The 16,894-nt window shown below is 47.0% G+C and overlaps 1 protein-coding gene across 4 annotated transcripts in view; it reads left to right on the top strand.

Annotated features, from left to right (window-relative positions):
* Positions 1-16,666, top strand: part of ddr1 (discoidin domain receptor tyrosine kinase 1) — a 32,342-nt gene extending 15,676 nt beyond the window's left edge. For 2 of the 4 annotated variants that reach the window (XM_076154582.1, XM_076154580.1), the window contains exons 4-20: positions 705-780; positions 894-1,046; positions 1,673-1,820; positions 3,164-3,266; positions 4,067-4,253; positions 6,658-6,907; positions 8,150-8,299; positions 8,854-8,907; positions 10,240-10,400; positions 10,755-10,962; positions 11,884-12,003; positions 13,148-13,449; positions 13,536-13,663; positions 14,266-14,463; positions 14,545-14,812; positions 14,911-15,060; positions 15,183-16,666. In XM_076154582.1, the coding sequence (XP_076010697.1) occupies positions 705-780; positions 894-1,046; positions 1,673-1,820; positions 3,164-3,266; positions 4,067-4,253; positions 6,658-6,907; positions 8,150-8,299; positions 8,854-8,907; positions 10,240-10,400; positions 10,755-10,962; positions 11,884-12,003; positions 13,148-13,449; positions 13,536-13,663; positions 14,266-14,463; positions 14,545-14,812; positions 14,911-15,060; positions 15,183-15,323 (2,797 nt within the window). In that variant the 3' untranslated portion in view covers positions 15,324-16,666. The remainder of the gene's footprint in view (positions 1-704; positions 781-893; positions 1,047-1,672; positions 1,821-3,163; positions 3,267-4,066; positions 4,254-6,657; positions 6,908-8,149; positions 8,300-8,853; positions 8,908-10,239; positions 10,401-10,754; positions 10,963-11,883; positions 12,004-13,147; positions 13,450-13,535; positions 13,664-14,265; positions 14,464-14,544; positions 14,813-14,910; positions 15,061-15,182) is intronic. The other 2 variants (XM_076154581.1, XM_076154583.1) reach the window with 2 other exon arrangements.
* The last annotated feature ends 228 nt before the right edge of the window (positions 16,667-16,894 follow it).

The raw sequence follows: 16,894 nt of genomic DNA, 5'->3' as shown, positions 1-16,894 counted from the left end.
AACATCACAAGCCAAGCTGTGGTCTTCATGTGGCCAATATGTGGTGGATGTATGGGCTGGATTGAGTTTGACTGAAAATGTGTGCCTGTGTATGTGTGTGTGGTCATGGCAGAGGCACAGATTGGTTCTGTCCTTCCTTTAGTGAGGTTTTGAAGAGAGCCAGTGATCTGCTTTCTGCTCCTTGAATCTCGTTTCCTCTCTTGATGGACTCGGTGTCGTCTGTATTTTCCATCTCTGTTTTTCTGTTGCCAGTATGCCTCTAACCTTTTCCTCTTTCGCGCCTCTTGCTTTCTCTTTCCATCAAATTGCTATTTCTAAGTGAATGTGTGGGTGCAGTGGAATCCAATACGCATGGTGTTGGAACAGGGTGCAAGTGTTTGTACTGAAATCGCAGCTTTGCTTTAGATTTAGATGCTCTGTCGTGTTGTTTTAGCGTGTGGGTGTGTGTGTGTGTGTGTGTGTGTTCCCTCTCTGTATATGTGAATATTGTAATGTGGGATTTGGTGTACTGAGTATGTATGAACTATTGCTATTAATGTTTTGGTGTTTGAAGATGTTCTCAACTATAGTGTTTTCTCTCTCTCTCGCTCTCTCTCTCTCTCTCTCTCTCTCTCTCTCTCTCTCTCTCTCTCTCTCTCTCTCTCTCTCTCTCTCTCTCTCTCTCTCTCTCTCTCTCTCTCTCTCTCTCTCTCTCTCTCTCTCAGGTTGAGTAAAGGAGAGGGTGATGGAGCGTGGTGTCCAGCAGGAGCAGTCTTTCCTAGTGGATCAGAGTACTTGCAGGTTAGATAATGAGCATGTGTTTGTCATATTGGTATTATTTGGCACTGGAGCAAAGCACAATCTTACAATCTCGATTTTTTATTCAGCTGAAGTGTATTTCCTGTGTCTTACAGGTGAACCTGCACACCCTGCACTTCCTGGCTCTGGTAGGTACTCAGGGTCGCCACGCTGACGGGCTCGGCCAGGAGTTTGCCCGCAGTTATCGGCTCCGCTATTCCCGGGATGGAGTCAAATGGATCACCTGGAGGGACCGCTGGAGCCAGGAAGTAAGCAAGGCCTTTCCATTGCATTACATTACATTACATCACATTACATTACATTACGGTCATTTAGCAGACGCTTTTATCCATATATCTTTTGAATAAAGACCTTGGAAGAAATTGGAGCCCAGTAGCCTTTCATCTGTGTAGATGCACTCACACAGACACACACATACGTATAGGGCAGCTTTTGAATGTTAACGTTTGGATGCAAGCAAATGATGAGCATATCCAGATGAGGTTAACTATCAATAGCTTTGGCTGTTAGTTACTGAACTGTTATTTTTGCCAGTTAAACTTTGTCTAGTTACTCTTTGCAGAGAGAGGTACCTGTCGCAGTTGCAATGTTATTTATTATCATGGCGCCTTTGCATTCCATTTTTGCTTTTGAATATATATAAGAAATTGTTTCATTGATAATGCAAAACTGCCCTGTGGCTCATCATTTCTTTTTTCATGAATGTGCATTAAAGAAAAGGTTTCTTCATGTCCTTTGAGCTTCTCTGGGATTGATGCAATTCGAAGACACACACTGGCTGCATGCAAACTCTGAGCCCTCAGGCATAAGTCATTCCTACACTGATAACAGGGGCGAGACTGTATGATGGAGTGTTTGTACTGCTCTCCCATAGGTGGTGTCAGGAAACGAGAACACCTATGATGTTGTTCTGAAGGACCTTGGCCCTCCCATTGTGGCCCGCATGGTGCGGTTCTACCCTCTGGCTGACCGGGTTATGAGCGTTTGCCTACGGGTAGAACTCTATGGATGTGTATGGAATGGTAAGTGTGTGTGTCTGTGTGTGAGCTTGTCAGAATGGTTGGTGAAGGGACCATTTGTAGATGGTAATGATGAAGAGTTAGAGTTTTCTCAATATATCCCATGGAGCGATTTGAGCCTTTTCATCAAATTTACAGCCTCACTGGGATTTGCCTGAATAAAAGAAGCCACAAAATGATAAATGGTGTTGGCCTCTGTTTCCCCAAGCACAACACTGACTAACTGAGTATTTACGACTGGCTCACCTCGTCTCCTGCCGCATCCAGCTCCCTCAAACAGCATCGGGCTGCCTGTTAATCAGAACTGTCACAGAGGCTAAAAGCCCCAGTTCCTGGTCTGTGTCTGCAGGGAGCCCATCCTCCTCAGATACGCTGTAATGTGGATTCAGAGGCAGCAAAGCTCTGTTTGGCCTCAGGCCTGAGGTTGTGCAGACTCCACAGTCAAATATTATGAACATTCTGTTTCTCATATCTAACTATCAGATCTGGTGGCGGCCCTTGTACTGTTCTTGTGCTTATTGTTAAACATTCAGTATAAACCCTGTTTACCCTCATGTGCTTTTATTCAACATCTAGTATTTAAGTAAGATGTTACGTAAGGCACAAATGCTTGAACACACAGTAATGGCAGACAGTATGTGCACACACTTGAAGCTTTGTTTATTATGGGAAGCAGAGCAGTGAAATCTATCCAGTGTTGCTGACGTCACCTGTGTTCTCTGGGAGCAGCTGATTAGTTGTATCGTGGATTGGAGAGGCTTGAGTTTCACTGCTTAATGGTGTCTGGAGCTGCACAGGTCTGAGCCGTGGACCTTCTTGTTTGTTTTACTACTTACAAACCAGCTGTGGCTTTTCCCCATGGCACTGATTACAGTAGAATCTGGGCCCATTTAAGTACAGGCAAGAGTTCACTCAGTGCTTTTTCATTAAAAAGTTTAAATATTAAATGCAACATTTGCCCTGATAGCTCTTTGTGGTTAATGTGATTTGTAGTCAATGAATAAATGAACATGAACACATGTTTTTTATAGTCCGTGTTGAATGTATTTAAGGAAATCTTTGGGTTATGAGACCCACTGTGCCCGAGGATCCCTCATGGAATATAGCATAATGTTTGAAAATTACACTTATTTTTTGCATGAAAAGCAGTGTGATGACTTAACAGTTGCCTTGATCACTTTAGTTCCTGCTTTGTCCTGCACAACTCTTTGTATCTGTGTAGATTTCTTCCCCGGTAAAGTGTAACAAATGCTTGCCCAATATCAAAGTTCACTACATAAGTAGAATTGCGTCACATTACTAATCCTTCATATGGTCCTTGATCCTTCTGAATCTCTGTCTCTCAGATGGATTGAAAGCTTACACAGCTCCCCTGGGTCACGTCATGCACCTGTCTGGGATGCCCATCAACCTAAACGATTCAACCTACGATGGGAGCACGGAGCAAGGGTAAAACGTCGAGCCACTCTCCACTTTAACCACTTTCAGTTTCTTGTACGAGTAAGCATCTCGGTAACATACTCCACTCCGTAAATTGCTCTCTCCTCAGTTTGGTCTTCATGAAATTGAAAAAGAAGTGCACCGTAATCTGCACTACAAAGATTCCCCAGCCTTAGGCTCAACGATTCAGAGTGAAATCTGGCTTGATCAATACCAATATACCAAAAGCAATGCTGCTCCACAGCACCCATCACATCTGTTAGCCACAAAGCCGGGCCGGAGCCAACACTCTGTCTTGAATGTTTATTCTGGTGAACGCCTAATCGAAAGGGAATGACATTTTTTAGCTGCTCAGGGACATGCTGTGTTTCCTGGTTATAATATTTTCACCAGGGGAGGAGGTGGGGGGGCGGGTGACCAGGAACAGAGGGGGTCCATGTTTGCATGGGTCTTGTGGTTAATGGGCCTGAGATGTTTTGCTAGCGGGTGAGCAAACACTTTTGATGTAGTCCAGACGTAATTGTAGCAGATGTGTGTGTGTGCGTGTGTGTGTGTGTGTGAGAAGGAGAGGGCTGGAAGGATGAGGGGACCATTTGGGTCCCTATTGTGTTGCTTTGTTTCCGTGTGTGAGAAAGGTGATCAGGCTGTGAACTTTGTGTCTGTGTGTGCATATGTATTCATAGTCATGCATCTTTGAAGGCCCGTTCATAAATAAATGTGCCCCAGTAAATACAAAGTGACACTCATCCACAGATTTACTTGTATAATAACTTATTCTACATATTAACCGTCATGCGCTGTGTGTCCAGGATGCAGTTTGGAGGTCTGGGCCAGCTGTGTGATGGAGTCCTGGGAGGAGACGATTTCATAGAAACTAAAGAGCTGCGGGTGTGGCCTGGATACGACTTTGTGGGCTGGAGCCGAGAAGCCCTGGGGCAAGGCAGTGTGGACATTGAGTTCCACTTTGAGAAAACTCGTATCTTCCACAACATGCAGGTAAGGAATACAATGATTGTTGTGTGTGTCAAAATGTTTGTGAGACTATTGAATAAACATACTGTCATGGTGGTGGCATATCTCTGAGCATGTTGACTGAAGAACAATGGATCTATGGTGTGGGCAACACCAGAAATTCCAGTAGTATTTTTGCCCATTTCATAATGATAATGTTAGTGTTCCTCACCATGGAAAGTCTCCAATTTCCCGGACAATGTAACACGTAACCATAGGGGTTATGTTATGCACCCATGAGCCTCGGACTCCTCTCCTCGAGTGGGACTCCTTCCACTGTAGCACCCAATGCAAAGTACTAATCAAGACTAATGTATTGTAATTAAATGTGTGAACACCTTGATGCATACATCTACATATTAATGACACAGCAGTGATTGTCTTGAAACTGCATAAACAATCCCAATGTGTTAGGTGAAGGCAAGTATTCCAACACAGATTTTCTCATTAATATGTTCATTTTGTTATTCGATTACCTCGTATGTAGAAGATAAGCATGTCCTGATGGTAGTGATGGGACATTAGACGGCTTAACAGCCTCTTATTGCTTTACGCAGCTGCTGGAACTCCCATCTAAATCCCCATCTCTCCATAACGGCCCAGTTGATGTAAACCTTTAAAATCAACTCCAGCAGTAATTTTTTTTTTACGTCTTGTTTCCTCGACGGCGGCTCTGTTCATCTGCATTCTCGCCGGGAAAGCAGCGTTTCGGCTTTGGAACATTGTAGCTCTCCTACCATCTAATTAGTTTTAATGTGCTGTTGTTTATCACCGGGACGATGCATCTGCGCGCCGGTTTCTGGGTGCCTCTGCGTTGTGTCACAGTCTGTTTGTGCGTCTGTGCGTCGGTTTTTGGGTTTAGCCTGTGGAGCAACATGGAGAGATATTAATATGAAGCAACCCAGTTTGAATTATGACTCTGTTGTTTCATTGGAGGTGGCCAGGAATGTTGGTTTGGGAGGAATTCACCCTCTATACGTCATATGTTCATAGATTCCCAATGACAAAATTAAGTAATGTTATTGTGCTTTGTGTATGTTAACTGCGTTCCAGAGTTTCTTATTTCTACAGGACCACATTTAAGACATTATAAGATATTGGTATGTGAGCCTCTTTTCTGTTATATTTATTCATTACTGCCCCAGTGTTTCACAGTTACCTTATTAAAATCTTTCCCAGCGGTGCTCCTCGTGTTTTTCTAGGGCTTATCCTGTTTTTCCTGCCTTTTCCCCAGTGAATTTCCCACACTGGTCTCGGCTGACATACACCGTTACGCTGGCCTGGCAGAGCGGATATGTCAGGCACACAGGTCAAATAAATAAAGAGAAGGAACCTGAACCTATTTCCAGCTCAACATGTCTCTGTAGGCCAGGGTTGCCGTATCTGAGCCTAATCACCCCCATCGGGAAATCTGCTCTTTGACCTTTGTCTGTCCGTCAACCTGCACTTCCTATAGGTCCTTTAATAGAGTGAGGACGCTTTCTGATCTGTCTCTGGAAAGATTCCATTCTTTCCCTCTGGATTTAGGGAACTCTTCTCTGTATACTTCTGCGTTCAAATATGGAAGAAGGGGCGATTAAAGGGTTAAAGGAAGTGATGGATGTAAGATATATGAACAAAATGTAATGAATGCAGCGCTGCGTCCTCCAAGTAGGTTTTACGCAGGTCAGTGCAGCTGCGTGCCCTGAAGGAGTAGTTCAGGTTCTGTTCATGTTTTAGCCAAATGCACACACACCACCACCACCAACATGCGTACACCCACACACCCATGTCCCCCATCCAGATAGAATCAGTTACTCGTCAACCCCAGCACCTCGCACAGCTGTTCTCAGCTGTGCACATGTGTGTGCGTCGCCTGCTCTTCCACATGTGGCTTTGTTTAGATAGGCAGGGAGTGTGAGTTTAACAGCGAACCTGTCAGAGCAGCCTGGACGTCACATACCGCCTCCATTTCTGCATGTCAGATCTATAGTTTCTCTTGTTCATTTAAACATCCTCCATCTTTCTCCTCATCCCCGCTCCCAGCCACAGTGACGCCTCATATATTAGAGCGGCTTTTATGCTCTTTGGCTTTCCGTGGTAGTAAATATTCCCTCCTCTCCTCCATCAATCATCTGTCTCTTCTCTCCCATCCCGTCTGTTCCATCCTGTGTTGCAATTCTCCTCATGTGTGTCCCTGCCCTCTTCTCAGTTGTGGCGAGCAGGAAGAGAATGTGTCATTAACTTTGTGTGTTAATTGAATCCCTGTTTCTACCCATAATGACTGATTAAACCGCTGTACTGCACTGTAACAACCTTTCTCTGAAAGTCACAAACATAAACTGGCACCAATTGGCAAGTCTCTTCCTGGAAACGATAAGTTTTGGTTACTGTGGTTTTCTTTGTGTAGGTGCACAGTAACAACCGCCACACTCAGGGTGTCCGGGTGTTCAGCAAGGTGGAGTGTCGCTTTAAGCCGAGTATCCTCCAGCCGTGGTCGTCTCCAGCGCTCTCCCTGCCTGTGCCCCTGGAGGATCTAAAGGACCCCTCCTCACGCACCATCTCCCTCCCACTGAGGGCACAGCCTGCTCAGATCCTCGGCTGCAAGTTCTTCTTTGCTGACCGCTGGCTACTCATCAGTGAGATATCCTTCCTCTCTGGTGGGTAGAATCAATGACTTCTTTTCCTTCTTTAACCTCTGACATGTGTGGTTATTTTGCCCGTTTTCCCATAGAAAATCTGTTTGCGTCACAGGTATCCTAGCAACCACAGTATGTCCAGCTTTGAACAAAGCACGGGGAAAGAGAGATACCTGAAAAGATTATCTGGGTGTGGTAGAAGGTCACATCATGACTCAGTCAGTTGTCAAAATCTGGAATCTGATGATGTTCCCTACTGTGACACTAATCCCTCCACACAGATTCTTCATTCAAAATCAGTGTGTCTTTGAGGAACCAGCCATGTTTGAGGCACACACAGGCCAAGACTCTAATAAACACTTTCAGAAGAAAGTGTTAGGAAAGATAAACACTGCGTTTCACTAATGAACAGGCTTTGAACAGTCTGTTGCTTTTTTGAAATTCAGTGTTAATTGGAGTGTCGCCTGTTTCGTCTCTCTGTACTATTAAAGGTATATAAACTATATTAAAAAGACTGCAAATCCAGCTGGAACAGTGTGCGGTGCTGCTGCCTGTGAATCGGAGGCTTGGTCAGATGGTTCCTGCTCAAGTTTAGTACCTAGTCTTGAAGGATTTGCTGCGAGTGTGACCTCAGAGGTCCTTGTCCACTGCACCGTACAGTGCCACTGGTTCAGGAAATGCTTTGGCTTTGACCAAGACAAAGGAATGTGTGTATGCGTTTTCTCCACTACAGGGACACTTTGATCACTGTCCTCTCCAGGGGACACAAGCACACTCATAAAAGCCAGGTTCAGAGAAATAACAAGGTTAATAAGTGTAACAAACATTGTTCTTCTCTGAGTTTACAGTCCATTTCCCTACACACAGACTGCTTGAAAAGGCAGATTTGATGTGTTCATGAGCGCATTTCAATGTCGGTGTGATCTTAAAGTCTCAAAGTAACAGAGTTCAAGACTGTACAAATATGTATCGTCACACACACACCTATTGTTCACATGAAACCTGACTAATGAACCAACTTTGATTGCTTGATGCTTCAGGGTTTTGGGGTCTTACGAGTCGTGGTTTTAGTTTTTAGTCAGCACCAGCACAGGAATTAATCCAGTCCTTTGGAATCTGCTGAGATGAATTTTTATGGCATTAAGAAAACACCCAGCTGTGACCACCACCACTGATTATACTTCTTCAAACCCCCTCTGAACTTGACGTGACGTATATGATTCATATTCATTAAGCCTCCGTCCTGTTTCTCTCTTTATCCAGAGCCGTTTGACGAGGACGCCACCGGGTCTCGCCCGCTTCCTCCCAATATCCCCCAAGCCCCTCCTGCCAGTCCTTCTCCTCCCGTCACCAACACCTCCTCCATGTCCACGTCCAGCTACAACTCCTCCAACACCACCACCGGCCCTTCCGGTGAGTCCTGCTCTGCGTTCTTCCCCTCGGTCTTCCTCCTCGTTTACCCTCCCCTCATTTGTTCCCATTCTTCCTCTTGATGTCCCACCTCTCATCACCCACCAGCATCTTTCCTCTTCCCTTTCTTCTACTCCCTCTCCACTGATCTCTCCCCTCATCACTTTTTGCTTCTGTACTCATCTCTCTCTCTCTCTCTCTCTCTCTCTCTCTCTTTCTTAAGTTGTGCTGAGTGTGAGCATGTTTGCAGTGTGTCTAAAGCAGAGCCAAAAGCGGGCGGTGCCAAAGGAGGCCCACGTCTGACTAACCCCATGTATCACGCACTCTGAAAGCCTTTGGCCTCAATCCAACATTCACTAAAACTCAAGCCAAAACAATTAAGCGTTTGGATTTCCAGACAAATTCATAGGAAGTACAATATTTTATCAATGTGGCTCACAAAGTTGACGTGAAAGGTTCTTCTTGCTATTCCTGATTCCAACCCCTCGCCATACTCTTCACCACTTCTCCTCTCATTCATTCCCTCTCCTCCTTTGTCCATTCCCTCGCTCCTCCAGAACCGTTCACCACCACCCTCGCCACGGACACCACCGCTAACGGGACGATGTCAGGTGAGACAGAGGCAAAGGAAAAAGAGAGAGACCGGGGGGGGGCGGATGAGCCAAGGGAGGGGAGCTATAGCTGTATCCGCTCTGGCCCTCCTCCAGCATCTTAAAACTGTCCCGCAGCTCAGCAGAGTGTATGAGCTATACTGGAGGAGGGATTACGGCTTTTTGGCATCGGATGCCGTCCCGTGGGGTTTGGAGATATACAGCTGTAGGAAAGACACCGACAGAGCTGCAGCATAGTATATTATATTTATGTCCAACAACAACTTGGCTTCCTGTGGTCTCATAAAGTGCATGTTTTTCGGGAACAGGCTCTATGACAATAAGAGGCCTCTTTTCAAAGCTGGGAATGGTTTTCTGTGACGTGTGTGCTGCTTTGTCCCCTTGTTATTGGCTGTGGTCAAACTGGTTTATTCGATCCGTGCGGTGGTGAACTGACAAAGGGACGTCTTCTTGGGGTGTTTTCTAATTACGCAGCGTGTACACAGTTGGCTGTTATAGTGTGTGCATGTGATAGAATTGCAGTATTTGTTTATGGGTGTTTTTACACTAAATGTGGCTTAGTTTGGGTTTATTACATCGTCCTATCTGCAGCAAATGCGTACATGCTTTACGGGTTGCAGCTTGTATTTGCATTTTGATCTGTGGTTATTTACGCAAATGTAATTTCCGGTGATGTATACTGTTCTTTCGCCTTTGTAGTTAATAGGATCCGACCAATATAATGTCAAGCCTGTGTTATCTGTCAAACTTTACTCGGCACAGATGAATTCTTAAACTTTAGAAATGCCGGTTGAGAGTGAGTTTTCCCTAAAGTTTCTCTCTCCGTCCTCAATCATTCAGATGTAACATTGCGTTTGACCTTCAGGAGGGATAATAACTGGAGTCCCATTATTAATCAGAATCACCACAAGCTGTCAAAAAGAAAAACAATTCAGAGCCTTGAGAACAGAATGTTCACAAGGCTCCCAAAGTCATTTGCTCTGAAAGTCTGTGGGGTATGAGCGGGCATAAACAGACGACGCCCCATCAGACCTTTCGTATGCCTGATCAGAATATGCTGGTGTGACAACAAAGATTCCGTGACTGTGCGGAAAGTGCTAATGCACACAAACGGAACAGTGCATTAGCTCATGTCAGCATGGACAGTCACACACTGAAAAGCAGACAGGCGCCAAGTTGCAAAGTCTCTTGTTCAAATGCACACCACATCAGACCAAAAATTAACATGATATTACAGGCAATGGAGCACACACACACACACACACACACACACACACACACACACATACACACACACACGCCTCAACTTGTATTTTCCTTCTCCATGGCCAGATTTCACCGCTGTGACTGCAAGGGCAGGACTCCCTGTAGCCAAAGATGACAGCAGCAATACGGCCATTCTGATCGGCTGTCTGGTCGGTATCATCCTGCTGCTGCTGGCGGTCATAGCTGTCATTCTGTGGAGGCAGTACTGGAAAAAGATATTGGGCAAGGTGAGGTTTGTGTGAACGTGTCGATCAAAGCAGCCACAGATGGGGCCTTTGTTGTAACTCTTAATGTCGCAGTTTACTGGTGCTGAAGTTTGGCAGCCCTAAGTGCTTTTTAATGTTTGGTGGCAGCTTGAGGAAACAGAACTCACAAAGACAATAGCCTGGTATTGGCAGCGCACCACTTGAGCACCATCTGAGCTCCATCTGTGTCGTGGGACTCTGGTTATATTTACCTCTAATTGTTGCAAATATGAGAAACTGCTTTCAGCATTTAACCGTGATCTGCTGAGGGGATTTGAAATGAGGCAATAAGATGGCCTGAATTCAGCAGTGTGAAATGTGCCTCTGCCCCCGCAGGCCCAGGGTAGCCTGTCCAGCGACGAGCTGCGCGTCCACCTCTCTGTCCCCGCGGACAACGTGGTCATCAACAACACACACAGCTACTCGAGTCGCTACCAGCGCATCCACACCTTCCCTGACGACCGCGACCACGACCGCGAGGGAGCAGGAGAATACCAGGAGCCCAGCGCTCTGCTCCGGCCGAGGGACCACAGAGACAGCACGGGTAGGGGGGAAACATTTACTGAGGGACAGAGCATTGTTTGTGTTGGTGCCGTCGGGGTCCACATGTAGCTTAGTGGCGTGACAGGACCATGATGGAATCCAGTAAAGCCCAGCATGTGCTAACATGACTGATGTACACTCAACCACAAACACAACAGGGATGTAGAACATGTCATGAAACTATGCAAACTGTAGACAACATGACACGTTAACCACCACGGGTTTGTCCCGTTTTCTCGGTTTGCGCTCTCGTGTTCGTGCCTTTGCATCATCAGTTTGACGAAGGCGGACGTCAGTGAGCAAACTCATTTGGATCGGGAGCCAGCGTGAGAAAAATGTTGCGTGTGGATCAAGAATGCGTTGGCTTTGCCCATTTATTTCACCACACCAAACAAAACAGAATCAAACAGAACATCCCACGAGGAAGAGCGCCTCGGAGAAGATGCACAGCACAGAGGGGGCACAAAGGAGCCATTGTTCTCACAGGGCCAGAAAAAGAACCGAGGCAGCAGAGAAGATGGGTAAAGAACAAAAAGGCATTCCTCAAGTCGCATTACACCGCAGGAGGTCGGCATGCTTGTCTTTACTGATCGCCTGTGTGAGTTTGAAATAACATGAGTAACAGAAACATTATTCCATCCACTGGTTCTTGTTATGTTTGGTCCCGGCCTCCGTTGTGTTAACCTTGCCTGTTCCTTGCTATGCTGTGCTTGTCAGTGCAAACCACCACCACCCTTTATTATAATGGATATGCTAACAGTGTCTGCTGAAGGTTTTAACCGTGTTTTGTTGTATTTTGTGTCCTGTACCACCTTTGAATGTTGTGTGTGTGTGATCCATATTGTGGTGCCTCTACATGTACCCTGCCTGGTCCTGCGTGTGGTGTGTGTGTGTTTGTGTGTGTGTGTTTGTGCACTCCCAGCCTTGCTGTTAAACAACCCAGCGTATCAGCTGCTCCTGTCAGATCAGAGAAAGGGCTCCAGGGCCCTAGTCGTCCCCGGCGCCACTCAGGCTCAGGAAAAGAGCCTCAATGTGCCCCAGGGTAAGAGAGCTCAGACTGGCCATCACAGCCAGCAGCGGGCCCCCGTGCCGAGCGCCCGTCTAGCTGCCAAGGCCCGGGGGCAAGAGAACGGCTTTTACACTTTCCAAAGTCTAAAAACTGCCCGTGAGATGAGGGTCAATGGGTTCTGCATGAGTATGACTTTCATTTCCTTACTCACTCACTTAGTCACTCTCCTTTCCTCACTAACCCATAAAGCCCTGGCTCTGTTTGAAGGGATGGTTCAGGTTTTGGAGGGAGTCATCGTATTTTTTTGTTCTACTTAGTACTTAACCCTGAGTCAGTCAAACACCAGTCCTCAATGGATGGCAGCCAATATTAATGTTGTTTCTATGCTGCTGAGGCTGTGTTTATGTTCACCCGCCGTGGCCAGAAAAAGGGAAATGTATGATAATGTTTGCTACAATCTTCATAATCGTTTTCTCAAAGCTCTAGAACTTGACATTCCCCAGCCACACGCCCCACATGTCATTAATTAAGACATGGGCACTGTCAGACTGTTACAGGAGGTGTGTAGGTTCGTTCTGTGATGAAACTGTTTCTTACTTTATGACTAAAAAAAGTCCAATAATGTCTGTTCAGAGCGATCATTCTCATCATCCATCTTGTGTAATTCGGCGGCGTTCACTGCTCAGCGCTATCTTCAGACTGCATGCAGACACGTTGAGGAAATGCCTCCTCGAGTTAGTCTGACGATTGGTAAACAGGATCAAATATAAAGTAGATCCCCTGAAGCTGCACCTGAGGCTTCTTTAGGGTGAACTGTTCACAGCAATTGGAGCAAAGCATTTCGGTTGCCCTCTGTGCTGAACTCCAAATCTAAACAGAACAGCAGTCTTTTTGTTTGTGGCTCCAAAACTCGATTTTCCCCTGCCAATCTATTTGCTTTTATGCTTTTCACTATCTGCTTTATTGAATTCCTGGGTTTGCTCAATCACCTCCCGCTCAGCAGTTTGTTTTGTTTTTGGAAGAACAAAAGCAGTTTTTGATTGTTGATGTGTTATGAAATCCCCCCCCCAGATCTGCACCATCCCAGTGAAACGAGCAGACTGAGAGCAGCGTGATCTCCCTCCGTCCTCCACCTAGAGATCTCTCCTCTAATCTTTCCGCCTTCTCTCCCCTCCAGCCTGCGGCTTGGACACGGACATGGAGAAAGGTTTCCCTCCCGTTCACGAAGAGCCTCCTCCCTACCCAGGCGCTCCTCCTTACCCCTCCCTGTCTCCCCCCGTGTCTCCCCCGCTGCCCCCGAGCGTCCCTCACTATGCAGAGGCGGACATCGTGAGCCTGCAGGGCGTCAGCGGCAACAACACCTACGCCGTGCCCGCCTTGACCTCCTCCAGCCCCGGGGCCGACGCCTCTCCGCTGCCAGAGCTGCAACGCCAGTGTCTCGTCTTCAAGGAGAAACTGGGAGAGGGGCAGTTTGGCGAGGTAAGGAAAAGGAAAAGAAAAGGCACATATTTGTCTTTGTGGTGTGTGTGTGTGTTGTAACAATGTGGGCATTTGTGTGGTGAAAGGTCCACCTGTGTGAAATCGAGAACCCCCAGGATCTTCCCAACCTGGAGTTCCCCTTCAATGTGAGGAAAGGTCGGCCTCTCCTGGTGGCCGTGAAGATACTGCGGGCAGACGCCTCCAAGAACGCCAGGTGGGCTCACAGTTTCACTTCTGCTTCGTGACTTCTCTCCTCCCCATAACATTGTACATTTGGAGTGAGTTTTGTTTCTACAAGCTGGTGACTTTGTATGAAGAAGCCAAAACATACTCCTCTCGACTCGTAGCTTGTCGCCCTCAGCTGATGGATGACTTCATTTTTCACCGCTAGAGGGCAGAAGGAAGACAAAGCCACCACGATGACATTTGAATAGCCTGGACACGCCGCACAAGCTTATCACAGCTCACACATTCACCAAAAGCTGAGCAGCATTTGCATACAGTGTGGATTAAGTTTGTAAACTCACGTCTTAAATCTGTTTGCTCTGTCGGTTCTGGGGAGAAATATTTGGGTCTCGGTTTGCCACATCCACAGATTTGGAGCAACTCAATTTAACAGACCAGCAAACCAAGACAATGAGCTGAAAATAACTTGCAGCCATGTAAAGTTGCAGGCTGACTCTGGATTTGCTTGATCTGAGTGTCAAAGAGGGAAACTGTGTATCTGCATCTTTGACTCTTATTAGCTCCTTCCACATCCTAGTCTTCTCCACTTCACGTATCTCTGTATTGCGTTACTTTTTCTCAACCCGCTAGGAATGACTTTCTGAAGGAGGTGAAGATCTTGTCCCGCCTGAAGGACCCCAACATTATCCGGCTCCTGGGAGTGTGTGTGAGCAGCGACCCCCTGTGTATGGTCACAGAGTACATGGAGTGTGGAGACTTGAACCAGTACCTGTCTCACCGGGTGCTTCTGGACAAGACCGGGCCTTTGCACAATACCCCAACCATCAGGTAACCCAGGGCGACACGTCTACCTGTACAAACAGAAACTCTGCAGTCACGGTTTTGCATTAATATGTTCTGTTCCCATAGTTACCCGGCTCTCATCGCCATGGCCAGTCAGATCGCGTCAGGGATGAAGTTTCTGTCCTCCCTCAATTTTGTGCACCGGGATCTAGCTACACGCAACTGTCTGGTCGGGGGTGAGAGGGGCGACAGCGGGGGCGATCGGGGCGGAGAGCAGCACATCAAGATAGCCGACTTCGGCATGAGCAGGAATCTGTACGCAGGAGATTACTACAGGATCCAAGGCAGGGCGGTGCTGCCCATACGGTGGATGGCCTGGGAGTGTATACTCATGGTAAGAGGGCAGGACTATCAACGTGTGTGTGTGTCCATCACCATGATGGGAGCGGTGGTGGAGATGACAGGCGGTGTGTGTGTGGTGGTGTTTTGCAGGGTAAGTTCACCACAGCCAGTGACGTGTGGGCGTTTGGCGTCACCCTGTGGGAGATGCTGAGCGTTTGTCAGGAGCAGCCGTACTCCAACCTTACAGATGAACAGGTGATCGACAATGCTGGGGAGTTCTTCAGAGACCAAGGCAGACAGGTGCGACATACATGCATACACACACGCTCAACGCTCGCGGTCACAAAAGGTTGGATTACCATAATGTGATGAAGTTGCGGCTAATCCACACACCTCTCCTCTCCTCCCTCTCCTCCCTCCAGGTGTATCTGAACAAACCAGCCGTGTGTCCTCAGGGTCTCTATGAGCTCATGTTGAGCTGCTGGAACAGAGACTGCAAGCTCCGCCCATCCTTCGCCGACATTCACTCCTTCCTTACCGAGGACGCCATGAACATGGTGTAAAGAGAGAAGAAGGAGAGAGGGAGATGACGCCTTGTGCTTCCATGCATGAATGGGCGTGACAGAAGGCAGAGCCCGGCGGACGCAGGCCAGAAGGGAGAGAGGGTTGCTCGCTTGTATATTTTCTACTTTTTTGGGCGGAGGGGTCTGACACGCCGCTGGTTCGGTTTGCCCCGTCAGACCCGCGACCCCAAAAGCCCAAACTAACCCAAGTCCAAGCTAGGTTTCATGGTGAAGGTGACGCATCGGGTGGTGGTGGGTGCAGTCTGCATAGGAACTTTCTCTCTTCTCGCGTACACTTAATTAACACACTAAGAGGGTTTGTGTGACTAATCAATGCTCTAGAGTCGTCGTTAGAGGATGTCGCAGCGGCAACAAACTAGAAAATTAACAGTTAAAAAGCTTAATGACTTCTTACTCGTCAGCTGGAGCGCTTCACACAGGGTAACAGGTGATGGGGGACATGATCTGATCACACACACACACACACACACACACGCGTTTCTCTGACTGGGACACTTCCAGAGACGACACTGCACACACGGGGATTGTGGTCTTAATATTTATAGTATAACGCCTGGAGTACACAGTAAGATCTGTGTACTTCACTGAGGTTTCTCCCAGCTCCTGCGCCGCTATCAAATACTTAAGATATAAATAAATCATGATCTGCTCAAGGTCTATGCAAAGATTCTAACAGCCAGATGTGTCTGGCAGCTAATTTATTTGTTTTGGTTGATATCTCTGCCCTGCATCTTTATGTCGGAGCTTTGGTCTCCAGCATTGACCCACATCCACAGCTGTACTTAAGGTGGACTAATGTGATATATACCAGACAACAGGCCTCCTCACCTGCCGGCCACTCTGATAACAATCACACACCACCCGGGAAAGGTCAAGACCTTCTGAAAGCCCGGGGAGAACTGATCTCCCGTTGCCAGACTGGCTTCTCAAACGTGAGGAAGAAACGAGAGAAGAGAAGAGGAGGAGTGGGGGGTCACGCTGCAGAGAGACAATGCTGCCACCTAGGGGCAGCGGAAGGAACATCTGCAGAAGGCACCTGCTCAGATGTTTTGGCAGTTTGATACAAGGATAAGATGTAAAATTCCACAACCAGCTGCACTTTAAATCCTACATGTTGGTCCCCGGCCGTAATGACATTTTCCCCTGTAAGGAGTCTGATATAATTCCTGTCCGTGTGGATCCTGATGCTCTTTCCTCGCAGTGATTTTTGGACATTTGTCCAAGGAGATGGAAATGCATTGCAGATGTCTTCATAAGTTCTGTCTGCAGCTTAACATCCTCTCCTACAAGACATTGCCAACCCCTGCGGATATTAGATTTGATTAAAAAAATGGAATCGCACCATTTCATCTCATTTTCATTTTATGAAAACGTACGTTTCACGTGTCACCGTGTTTATTTACCAAATAATCTGTGCTCCTCCAAATGCATCGCTGTATTTAAAGAGCACAGATATGTGGCATCGCCCAAACAAGAACAAACAAGCTCAGAGTGGTGATGTTTGTGTGAATGTCAACACAAACCTCTGCATTGGCCCTTATAGTGCATTA

The sequence above is a fragment of the Genypterus blacodes genome, unplaced genomic scaffold (genome assembly GCF_046128005.1).
Source record: "Genypterus blacodes isolate CSIRO-AG114 ecotype Tasmania unplaced genomic scaffold, CSIRO-AGI_Gbla_v1 ptg000063l_1, whole genome shotgun sequence".
Lineage (NCBI taxonomy): Eukaryota > Metazoa > Chordata > Actinopteri > Ophidiiformes > Ophidiidae > Genypterus > Genypterus blacodes.
The sequence above is the reverse complement of the archived record's forward strand: the minus strand, read 5'-3'. Positions and strand labels throughout refer to the sequence as shown.